Raw genomic sequence first — 12,277 nt, 5'->3', positions numbered from 1 at the left:
ACACTAATCAAGTCGTTCCGTTGAGTGTAATAGTTTCTGCAGTGTTGCTATTCGGGGGCTAGCAGGCTAGCTAGCAGTGTTGTTTACGTTACGTTGCGTTAAAAGAACGACAATAGATGGCTAGCGAACCTAGAAAATCGCTCTAGACTACACAATTATCTTTGATACAAAGACGGCTATGTAGCTAGCTAAGTAGCTAGCTACGATCAAACAAATCAAACCGTTGTACTGTAATGAAATGAAGTGAAAATGTGATACTACCTGTGAGTGCGACCGGGTAGTTGAGTTCTATACAGAAGACGTTGGCTAGCGTTGGCTAGCTGTTGGCTAGCTAGCAGAGTCACCTACGTTAAGGACGACAAATAGCTGGCTAGCTAACCTCGGTAAATTAAGATAATCACTCTAAGACTACACACTCTAAACCTAAACAACACAATTATCTTGGATACGATGATACGAAGACAGCAAAGACAGCTATGTAGCTAGCTAACACTAAACTAATCAAGTCGTTCAGTTGAGTGTAATAGTTTCTCCAGTGCAGCTAATCAGTGGACGTTAGCTAGCTGGCTAGTGAAGACTACGTTAGGACGGCGAAATACGATAATTACGCAATTATCTTTGATACAAAGACGGCTATGTAGCTAGCTGAGAAGAAATTGCTAAGATAAGACAAATCAAACCGTTGTGATATAATGAAATATAATGAAAAAGTTATACTACCCGTTGGAGCGACGTGCAGATGCGACCACTCGCTCCAACCATTGAGGGCACAGACTTCACAACCATTGAGGGCACAGACTTCACAACCATAGAGGGCAATGTGTTATATAACTGACTAAGGTATTTTTAGCCAGATCCTAATTGGGATGTGGAGTTTTATGTTCCTTTTGATAGCGTAGAAGGCCATTTTTGCCTTGTCTCTCAGATCATTCATTGCCTTATGTTGATGATTAGGCAGAGGTAGGTACAGTTGAAGTCAGAAGTTTACAAACACTTAAGTTAGAGTCATTAAAACTCATTTTTCAACCACTCCACAAATTTTTTGTTAACAAACTATAGTTTTTGTTAGTCGGTTAGGACATCTACTTTGTGCATGACACAAGTAATTTTTCCAACAATTGTTTACAGACAGATTATTTCACTTATAATTCACTGTATCACAATTCTAGTGGGTCAGAAGTTGACATACACTAAGTTGACTGTGCCTTTAAACAGCTTGGAAAATTCCAGAAAATGATGCCATGGCTTTAGAAGCTTCTGATAGGCTAATGGACATAATTTGAGTCAATTGGAGGTGTACCTGTGGATGTATTTCAAGGTCTACATTCAAGCTCAGCGACTCTTTGCTTGACATCATGGGAAAATCAAATTGAATCTGCCAAGACCTCAGAAAGCAAATTGCAGACCTCCACAAGTCTGGTTCATCTTTGGGAGCAATTTCCAAACACCTGAAGGTGCCAAGTTCATCTGTACAAACAATAGTACGCAAGTATAAACACCATGGGACCACACAGCCGTCACACCACTCAGGATAGAGACGCGTTCTGTCTCCTAGAGATGAACGTACTTTGGTGCGAAAAGAGCCAATCAATCCCAGAACAACAGCAAAGGACCTTGTGAAGATGCTGTAGGAAACAGGTACAACATTATCTATATCCACAGTAAAACAAGTTCTATGTCGACCTAACCTGAAAGGCCGCTCAGCAAGGAAGATGCCACTGCTCCAAAACCGCCATAAAAAAGCTAGACTACGGTTTGCAACTGCACATGGGGACAAATATGTACCTTCTGGAGAAATGTCCTGTGGTCTAATGAAACAAAAATACAACTTTTCGGTCATAATGACAAGCCGAAGAACACCATCCCAACCGTGAAGCACAGGGGTCCTTTGCTGCAGGAGGCACTGGTGCACTTCACAAAATAGATGGCTTCATGAGGAAGGAAAATTATGTGGCTATATTGAATTAACTTTTCAAGACATCAGTCAGGAAGTAAAATCTTGGTCGCAAATAGGTCTCCCAAATGGACAATGACCCAAAGCATGCTTCTGAAGTTGTGGCAAAATGGTTTAAGAACAACAAAGTCAAGGTATTGGAGTGGCCAACACAAAGCCCTGACCTCAAACCCATAGAAAATGTGTGGGCAGAACTGAAAAAGCGTGTTCGAGCAAGGAGGCCTACAAACCTGACTCAGTTACAACAGGTTTGTCACGAGGAATGGGCCAAAATTCACCCAACTTATTGTGAAAAATTTGTGGAAGGCTTCCTGAAACGTTTGACCCAAGTTAAACAATTTAAAGGTACTGCTACCAAATACTAATTGAGTGTATGTAAACTTCTGACCCACTGGGAATCTGATGAAAGAAATAAAAGCTGAAATAAATCATTCTGTCTATTATTCTGACCGGTCACATTCTTAAAAATGTGGTGATCCTAACTGACCTAAGACCGGGAATTTGTACTAGGATTAAATGTTAGGAATGGTAAAATATTGAGTTTAAATGTATTTGGCCAAAGTGTATGTAAACTTTCGACTTCAACTATATATTTTTGTGTGCTCTAGGGCGGCTATCAAGGCTCAGGAAAAGACCCAGGTATAGACAGTTTCGATGTAGCAAAAGTTAATTACAAAAACAGGGGGGCAGGCAAACGACAGGTCAAGGGCAGGCAGGGGTCAGGTACAGAACAGCATGCAGGCTCAGGGTCGGGGCTTGCATGGGACAGTAATCCAGGGAGGTGTGACAAGGTACAGAACGACAGGGAGGCTCAGGGTTAGGGCAGGCAGAATGGTCAAAACCGGGAAAACAGGAACTAGAGAAAGACAGGAGCAAGGGAAAAAACACAGGTATAAATACACTGGGGATACTGCGGAAGATGGGCGACACCGGGAGGGTGGAGACAAGCACAAAGAAATGTCACACTCTGAAACAGATCAGGATGTGACAGCAACAGTGTCTAGATAGAATTTGTATTTGTTGTCTTGGCTATTGGACCTTTTTTGGAACACCATTATTTTTGTTTTACTGAGATTCACTGTCAGGGCCCAGGTCTGACAGAATCTGAGCAGAAGATCTAGGTACTGCTGAAGGACCTCCTTGGTTGGGGACAGAAGCACCAAATCATCACCAAACATTTTACTTCAGATTCTATTAGCTTGAGGCCGGGTGCTGCAGACTGTTTTAGTGCCCCCGCCAATTCATTGATATATTTGTTGAAGAGGGTGGGGCTCAAGCTGCATCCCTGTCTCTCTCCACGGCCCTGAGGAAAGAAATCTGTGTGTACATTGCCAATTTTAACTGCACACTTGTTTTTGTGTCTATTGATTTTATAATGATTTTCCTCTTTCTCTCTCTCTCTCTCTCTCTCTCTCTCTCTCTCTCTCTCTCTCTCTCTCTCTCTCTCTCTCTCTCTCTCTCTCTCTCAGGGGAAGTGTCGTAGTAAGAGTGTATATTCCCTGGAAACTAACGCTGTGGAGAGGGAGTGTGTGTGTTGTGCTTCTGTGGCGACAGAGCCTCTGAGCGTTCCGCTGCTGTGTTCTAATGGAACACTGACACATCACAACGTCCTGTCTGTCACTGCCTGCGACTGTCTGGCCCAGCACTGCACCTAGAGAGAGAACTGAATAAAATTGAGAGAGACAATGTGTGTGTGTGTGTGCCCTGATAAACATTTACTCAAATAAACAATTTGGATATTCTCATTCGGTCTGTCTGTCTCTTTCTTTCTTTCTTTCTTTCTTTCTTTCTTTCTTTCTTTCTTTCTTTCTTTCTTTCTTTCTTTCTTTCTTTCTTTCTGTCTGTCTGTCTGTCTGTCTGTCTGTCTGTCTGTCTGTCTGTCTGTCTGTCTGTCTGTCTGTCTGTCTGTCTGTCTGTCTGTCTGTCTGTCTGTCTGTCTGTCTGTCTGTCTGTCTGTCTGTCTGTCTGTCTGTCTGTCTGTCTGTCTGTCTGTCTGTCTGTCTGTCTGTCTTTGTCTCGTTTCGTGTGGCTCAGTTTAACAACTGAGCATGGTGTGTGCAATGCTAGGGTTGTGGGTTCAATTCCCATAGAGGACTGTATGAAAAATTACAAATATTTCTGCACTCACTAGGGATGTCAATTATTCAACCTGCTGTCAGACCCTATTGATGCTCTAGTCTAAGGCACCTGGTTCAATTGTGTTTAGGAGCATTTTTAAAATATCTAGTAAGGAATATTTGAGATGTGTTAGTTATATGCATCCCCCCTCTCTCGCTATTGATTTCAACTTGATAATCGATGATTGATTGACAAAACACTGTTGCATTTCTATTTCTGTTTTGGTGACCCTCGTATCAAACTGCAAAATTCCTAAATCTACAGTGCCTTGCAAAAGTATTCATCCCCCTTGGCTCATGTTGTATACAGATCAACACCTTAGAGACAGTCATACTAGATGTTGTATACAGAGAAACACCTTCAATAAAGACCCTCATGCTAGAAAGTTCTACACAATGGTGTATAGTACTTAAGTAAAAATACTTTTAATTACTACTGTAGTTTTTTGGGGTATCTGTACTTTACTATTTATATTTTTGACAACTTTTACTTTTACTCCACTACATTCCTAAAGAAAATAATGTACTTTTTAATCCATACATTTTCCCTGAGAACTAAAAGTACTCGTTACATTTAGAATGCTAAAGCAGGAGAGAATGATGGCACCTGTCAATATAACGCTTTGTCATCCCTACTGCCTCTGATGGTGGACTCATTAAACACAAATATTTTTTTATTTTTTTATTTCACCTTTATTTAACCAGGTAGGCTAGTTGAGAACAAGTTCTCATTTGCAACTGCGACCTGGCCAAGATAAAGCATAGCAGTGTGAGCAGACAACACAGAGTTACACATGGAGTAAACAATTAACAAGTCAATAACACAGTAGGAAAAACAAGGGGAGTCTATATACATTGTGTGCAAAAGGCATGAGGAGGTAGGCGAATAATTACAATTTTGCAGATTAACACTGGAGTGATAAATGATCAGATGGTCATGTACAGGTAGAGATATTGGTGTGCAAAAGAGCAGAAAAGTAAATAAATAAAAACAGTATGGGGATGAGGTAGGTAAAAATGGGTGGGCTATTTGCCAATAGTCTATGTACAGCTGCAGCGATCGGTTAGCTGCTCAGATAGCAAATGTTTGAAGTTGGTGAGGGAGATAAAAGTCTCCAGCTTCAGCGATTTTTGCAATTCGTTCCAGTCACAGGCAGCAGAGAACTGGAACGAAAGGCAGCCAAATGAGGTGTTGGCTTTAGGGATGATCAGTGAGATACACCTGCTGGAGCGCATGCTACGGATGGGTGTTGCCATCGTGACCAGTGAACTGAGATAAGGCGGAGCTCTACCTAGCATGGACTCGTAGATGACCTGGAGCCAGTGGGTCTGGCGACGAGTATGTAGCGAGGGCCAGCCGACTAGAGCGTACAAGTCGCAGTGGTGGGTGGTATAAGGTGCTTTAGTGACAAAACGGATGGCACAGTGATAAGACTGCATCCAGTTTGCTGAGTAGAGTGTTGGAAGCAATTTTGTAGATGACATCGCCGAAGTCGAGGATCGGTAGGATAGTCAGTTTTACTAGGGTAAGTTTGGCGGCGTGAGTGAAGGAGGCTTTGTTGCGGAATAGAAAGCCGACTCTTGATTTGATTTTCGATTGGAGATGTTTGATATGAGTCTGGAAGGAGAGTTTACAGTCTAGCCAGACACCTAGGTACTTATAGATGTCCACATATTCAAGGTCGGAACCATCCAGGGTGGTGATGCTGGTCAGGCGTGCGGGTGCAGGCAGCGAACGGTTGAAAAGCATGCATTTGGTTTTACTAGCGTTTAAGAGCAGTTGGAGGCCACAGAAGGAGTGTTGTATGGCATAGGGTTAGGGTTAGGGTTAGGGTTAGGGTTAGAGGGTTAGGGTTAGGGTTAGGGTTAGGGATAGGGTTAGGGGTTGGGGTTAGAGTTAGGGTTGGGGTTAGGGTTAGGGTTAAGGTTTAGAGGGTTAGGGTTAGGTTTAGGTAAGGGTTTTTTTTTTTTTTTTTTTTTTTTTTTTAAATGGTTAAGGTTAGGGTTAGGTTTAGGGTTAGGTATAGTTTTTCAGAATGGTTAAGGTTAGGTTTAGATAAGTCTGTCATCTCAACTTAGGATCAGGCAAAACCCTTGAGTTGCGTACCTTATGCAGGTCCGGTCCTCGGTTGGTTGCCATGTGTCCATGTCGAGTGGTATGGTCATGATGTCAAGGTCCGCTGTGTCGACGGAAGTGGAAAGCATAGTGCAACCTAGGAGTTTACTCTCTGTCAGATCCTTATTTTTTAGCTCCACGTTGTCTATGTATCCACTTCAGTGTTCATTGGTCTTTGGTCCTGGATTTTTTCAATCATGTGTATAATTAGGATTTATTCCCTTCCAGGATCCTAACTCCGAATCAACCCATGTCTAGTCGAATCCAGCTGGTCTGTATGGGTATACTCGGCGTAGGATCAGGCAAAACCATCGAGTTGCGTACCTTATGCAGGTCCGGACCTCAGTCGGTTGCCATGTGTCCCTGTCGAGTGGTCGTCTTTGAACTACCAGTGGTTTGAGCAGACAAAAACCCAGAAGGCGAGCCCTCTATACGGTTGTCATGCATCCGTCCCTGGAGTCACGTCCTGTGTTTCGGTCGGTGTATGGAGGGTTTAAAAACCGGCAAACCTTCTCTGGCTTACGTATGAAACGTCCGGCAGTAGTAGAAGTTAATTGGGTGTTTTCATCCCCACCATCTCAGTCGTAGGTAATTCAGTGGTTTTGGGTAATAGTGACCAGTGGAGTTACTCCCTTCCAGGATCGTAACGGTTCCAGAGGTATATCATCCCTAGACAGTGAATTTGTTCGTAGTCCAGGTAAAAAAAATGGTTCGGTTGTCCAGGCTAGGTACGGCGGGGTAAGGGATCCCCCCATGGGAAATTGTTCCGTGGGATCCAATTCTCCGCCAGACACTACCTGGGCACCCCAGGGATAACACGGCCAATGTGAGACCTCCAGCCGCAGCGCATCACCCAAAAGCCCCTCTTTTCGAGGACTTAACTGCCCCAACCCGCTAGGACCACCCACGCGCTACTGAACATACTGCCAATCCAATTCTAAACTGGGGTAGATAGTCGTCCAGCACGTTACGTGACTCTCCCGTGTGTAAGGGGGCTGGGAGGGTTGAGCCGATTGGTCTGCCAACAGAACCCCGAGGTCCTGAAGGAGTCCGGTCTATCCATATCCTCCTGTCTTCTTGCTTGGTGTATGGAAGGGCCTAATTGCTTAGGGCGTGCTCGCTGCGGGGGGAGTCGCCGAGGTCGGGGTCCCCAGAGTTGTTGGAGAAAAAAGGTTCTCGTCCGTTGGGGGTGCTGGTGGGTATCATCAGTGAGGTAGATTTGGAAGGATGGTAAGATGGTGAGGGTTCTTGGTAAATAACATTTAGCTATTTAGATTCTATTTTGTAGTTTCTTTGCATTAAAGGGTCCATGGTCATGGTAACCCTGAGTTCAAGAAACCTGGAAAAAAAATGATATAATTATATATAAATATATAGTTATAATCCCTTTTTTTTTTTTTTTTAAATAAGATTTTTAATTTAATTAAATTTAAAAAAAAATTTAAAAAAAATTTTTTTTTTTTTTTTTATCAATATATTATTGCTTATTTATTTTAGTTTATAATGGTTTCCTATTGGTCAAGGGTCCATGGTCAAGGAAACTCCAATAGGAGAACATTAAATGTTTTGTTAAATATAAATTGGTTGCCTAGTGATTATTGGTACAGAATCAAAGGGATCATATAGGATAAATCTAAGGTAAATGTTTAAGAGTCCGTAGTCACGGTATCTCTGAAATGCTAGTAAAGATCTATGTTTACGGTCCTAATGGCCACCAATCTATTTTTAAGGTAGCCTACTGGTAAAAGGGCCCTATCCTGCAATGGCTGAGTGCCAGTGTCTCTCAGTCAGTAGGGTTGGGACCAAGGATGGGGTGGGGGCACACATGCATACACACATAAACATGAAAAGGAATGTGCCTATACACATATTTTTAACATATACAAAAGCATACACATACAACACCACAAGTAGTGTGAGGGATAACATACGTCACACTCCACTACAACCTAGTGTGTGCATATATATGAGAGCTGTGTAAAAGTCCAATTAAGGAAAGTAAAGTGTAAAATAAAAAGGTAGCCAAAAGGAGTTTACCCCCGAAGTCCGTGTGGAATCTGCCTTCCTTACAGTCTCACACGGGTCTAGGGGCAACCCAGCCACGACGCGTTTCTGCCTACTCGGCTTCATCAGGTAGCAGGGAGGAGAATATACAAATAAAATTGAAATAAAAGGTGCAAAAAGTAGTAAAAATGTATGTATGTATATCTACATGTACCGTAGGGTGTACTGTGTAATTTACTTGCCTTGAATGTAGTCCTGGTTGGATGTGTGGAGCGAAATGCTAACTGTCCGGTGGTCTCCCCCTGAGGCTGCAAAGAGAGCTAACTCTCTCGTGTGTGCGCGTGTGGGAATGCGGTCTAGGTTATTTCGATTGGTCTGTACTGTTACTGGGTAGGACAGTCGCTAACAGGTTGTGGTGTGGAGGAATCAGACCAAGGTGAGAGTGGAATGGGGATGCAGTAAAGTGGATGGGTAGTTAGAGTGGAGGTCAAGCACATCTAATAATAATACAATGGAGACCCAATGTGATAAATGTTCAACCTTGTAGTGACACAAGATTTTCAAATGTTATTTGGTATAAATGAAGAGTGGAGTGTGACAAAACAGAAGACACAATACATTGTAAGGGACAGACAGGGTTAACAACATGAGGTCAGGTACAGATAGATGTATACACACACACACATACACAGAGGGGTTAGAACTGGGGTTGCAGTTCGGGTTAGGGGCCAGGGCTAAGGTCAGAGACGGTGTTAGGGGTGGTGTGGGTTGGATTGGCCAAGGTTAGAGTTGGAGTGGTTTAAGGCTAAGGTTGAGGTCCAAATAAGAATGGTCAGGGCTAGATTTAGAGTAGGATGGTTAAGGTGAGGGTTTAAAGTTAGGGTTGGGGTTAGGATAGTAACAGTTAGGGTTGGAGTAATTCAGGTTAGGGTTGGGGTCAAAGTTAGGGTTAGGGTTAGGGTTAGGGTTAGGGTTAGGGTTAGGGTTAGGGTTAGGGTTAGGGTTAGGGTTAGGGTTAGGGTTAGGGTTAGGGTTAGGGTTAGGGTTAGGGTTAGGGTTAGGGTTAGGGTTAGGGTTAGGGTTAGGGTTAGGGTTAGGGTTAGGGTTAGGGTTAGGGTTAGGGTTAGGGTTAGGGTTAGGGTTAGGGTTAGGGTTAGGGTTAGGGTTAGGGTTAGGTTTAGGAAAAAATTGCCCTTCAAGAGGACCATATACACGGGCACCTGTTCTCTAATTCTATTGCTCCTAAGGATACATAATTTGTTATACGGGAATTTGGGTTTGAATTCAAGTCAGAATCTAGGTCCAGGTTCAGGATTAGGGATTAGAGCTTGAAGTGAGGTTAAAAATCAGGATTATGTTCAGGGTCAGGATTGGATCTGAGGTTATTGTCAGGGCTGAGGTTAGATTCAGGATCAGGGTTAAGGTTAGGACAAGGGTGGGGATTGCTGCGGTTTAAGGTTGAGGTTAAGGTCAGGGTTAGGGTCAGGGTTCTAGTCAAAATTCGGTTTTAGGATTAGGCTTCTATGATTGGGGTTAAGGTTAGAGCTAGGATGGGGATTGCTAGGGTTAGGGTTAGGGTTAGGGTTAGGGTTAGGGTTAGGGTTAGGGTTAGGGTTAGGGTTAGGGTTAGGGTTAGGGTTAGGGTTAGGTTAGGGTTAGGGTTAGGGTTAGGGTTAGGGTTAGGGTTAGGGTTAGGGTTAGGGTTAGGGTTAGGGTTAGGGTTAGGGTTAGGGTTAGGGTTAGGGTTAGGGTTAGGGTTAGGGTTAGGTTTTGAATATAAATGTGTTTCGTTTCAACTAGTTCGTTTTACGGTGCACAGGCCTATCTCCTGTTTATCCCTCCCATGTGTGATAATCTAATATAATAGGTGTAGTACTTAAAAAGGCCCGTAGATGTCCTCCTAAGACCATAAATAAAACTGAGGTAAACTCAAAGTTGCCTCTTTTTCTGGATGGCAGTACAGAAGTCAATGTGGTGAGAGATCCATTCAACCATAGTGTTGTTAAATGTGAACATAAACGCCATATTGTGCATTTAAATGGTTTTATTGTTTTGTTAAAGAACGGAAACCTAAAAGAGGCAGTGCCAAACTAAAACCAAACAAACCATAAATCTATAGAGAATAAAAAATAAATTATGAATAAAACCATGTTCTTCTCCATCCATTTTTCTGTCTGTTAAAACCCATTTTCTAAAACCTCTCGTTCAGGCCATTTGGCGTTATTGTCTGTAGGTGCTGGATCCACTCCCGTTCTACCCTCTTTCGCTGCCCACAGGTCCAGCCTATATGTGCCTGTAACCCTGATATGGTAAGGTGAGTAATGGGATGCTCCTGGAAGTGGGTTATGAGTTCTGTTTGTAGGTGTGCCCTTTTAATGTTATACAGGTGTTGTTTGAGTCTGGTTTCTATAGTGTGTTTGGTTTCTCCAATGTATTGTTTATTGCAAAGTGTACATGTAATGATATAAATGGTGTTATGTGTGTTCAATGAATAAGATTCTTGTACTGGTGCTGATGTGTGGCTATGTATATTTGTAATAAACTTTATCTGTCGAAAATGGACGTTATGAGGTTTGAGGTCTTGTGGTGGCTTGCTACTGAATCTTGCTTTGGTGAGCATGTCCTTTAAGTTTTTGTTCTTTCTAAATGCTGAAATAATTCTGTATGGTTTAAGTGGTATGTAAGTGTGCTGAACTGTAGAGAAGTTGTGTTTGAATGATTGATGTAGGGGTCTAATTCTATGTGAAAATGTGGTTACTAGGGGGATGATAATTGTCTGTTGATTGAGTATTGATGCCAAAGGAGAAGAGACAGAGGAAGTGTTCCGGTTTAGTGATTGGTGCAGATCACTTTCCATAGGGGAGTCAGGGTTAGGGTGAGGGAGGGAGATAGGATGAGAACCCTGGTTAGGGTAATGGTACACATTAGGGTTAGGCGTGGGGTTAAGGGAAAGGTTAAGGTTACCCTTGGGGTTGGGGGAAAGGTTAAGGTTAGGCGTGAGGTTTGGGGAGAGGTTAGGGTTAGTCGTGGGGTTTGGGGAGAGGTTAAGGTTAGGAGTGGGGTTACGGGAAGGATTAAGGTTAGGCGTGGGGTTAAGGGGAAGGTTAAGGTTAAGGTTAGGGTTAGGGTTAGGGTTAGGGTTAGGGTTAGGCGTGGGGTTTGGGGAGAGGTTAAGGTTAGGTATGGGGTTAAGGTTAGGCGTGAGGTTTGGGAGGAGGTTAAGATTAGACGTGGGGTTGGGGGAAAGGTTAAGTTTAGGCGTGCAGTTTGAGAAGAGGTTAGGGTTAGGGTTAGGGTTAGGGTTAGGGTTAGGGTTAGGGTTAGGGTTAGAGGGTTAGGGTTAGGGTTAGGGTTAGGGTTAGGGTTAGGGTTAGGGTTAGGGTTAGGGTTAGGGTTAGGGTTAGGGGTTAGGGGTTAGGGTTAGGGTTAGGGTTAGGGTTAGGGTTAGGGTTAGGGTTAGGGTTAGGGTTAGGGTTAGGGTTAGGGGGTTAGGGTTAGGGTTAGGGTTAGGGTTAGGGTTAGGGTTAGGGTTAGGGTTAGGTTTTGAATATAAATGTGTTTCGTTTCAACTAGTTCGTTTTACGGTGCACAGGCCTATCTCCTGTTTATCCCTCCCATGTGTGATAATCTAATATAATAGGTGTAGTACTTAAAAAGGCCCGTAGATGTCCTCCTAAGACCATAAATAAAACTGAGGTAAACTCAAAGTTGCCTCTTTTTCTGGATGGCAGTACAGAAGTCAATGTGGTGAGAGATCCATTCAACCATAGTGTTGTTAAATGTGAACATAAACGCCATATTGTGCATTTAAATGGTTTTATTGTTTTGTTAAAGAACGGAAACCTAAAAGAGGCAGTGCCAAACTAAAACCAAACAAACCATAAATCTATAGAGAATAAAAAATAAATTATGAATAAAACCATGTTCTTCTCCATCCATTTTTCTGTCTGTTAAAACCCATTTTCTAAAACCTCTCGTTCAGGCCATTTGGCGTTATTGTCTGTAGGTGCTGGATCCACTCCCGTTCTACCCTCTTTCGCTGCCCACAGGTCCAGCCTATATGTGCCTGTAACCCTGATATGGTAA

The 12,277-nt window shown here is 42.9% G+C and overlaps 1 protein-coding gene across 1 annotated transcript in view; it reads left to right on the top strand.

Moving 5' to 3' along the window:
- The window catches only part of vwf (von Willebrand factor), a 208,587-nt gene extending 204,888 nt beyond the window's left edge, over positions 1-3,699 (top strand). The window contains exon 54 of the mRNA XM_046342718.1: positions 3,424-3,699. Coding sequence (XP_046198674.1) covers positions 3,424-3,609 — 186 coding nt within the window. The 3' untranslated portion in view covers positions 3,610-3,699. The remainder of the gene's footprint in view (positions 1-3,423) is intronic.
- The last annotated feature ends 8,578 nt before the right edge of the window (positions 3,700-12,277 follow it).

Source organism: Oncorhynchus gorbuscha, linkage group LG01, assembly GCF_021184085.1.
Source record: "Oncorhynchus gorbuscha isolate QuinsamMale2020 ecotype Even-year linkage group LG01, OgorEven_v1.0, whole genome shotgun sequence".
NCBI lineage: Eukaryota > Metazoa > Chordata > Actinopteri > Salmoniformes > Salmonidae > Oncorhynchus > Oncorhynchus gorbuscha.
Note: the sequence above shows the minus strand (reverse complement) of the source record. Positions and strands in the feature narration are given on the sequence as shown.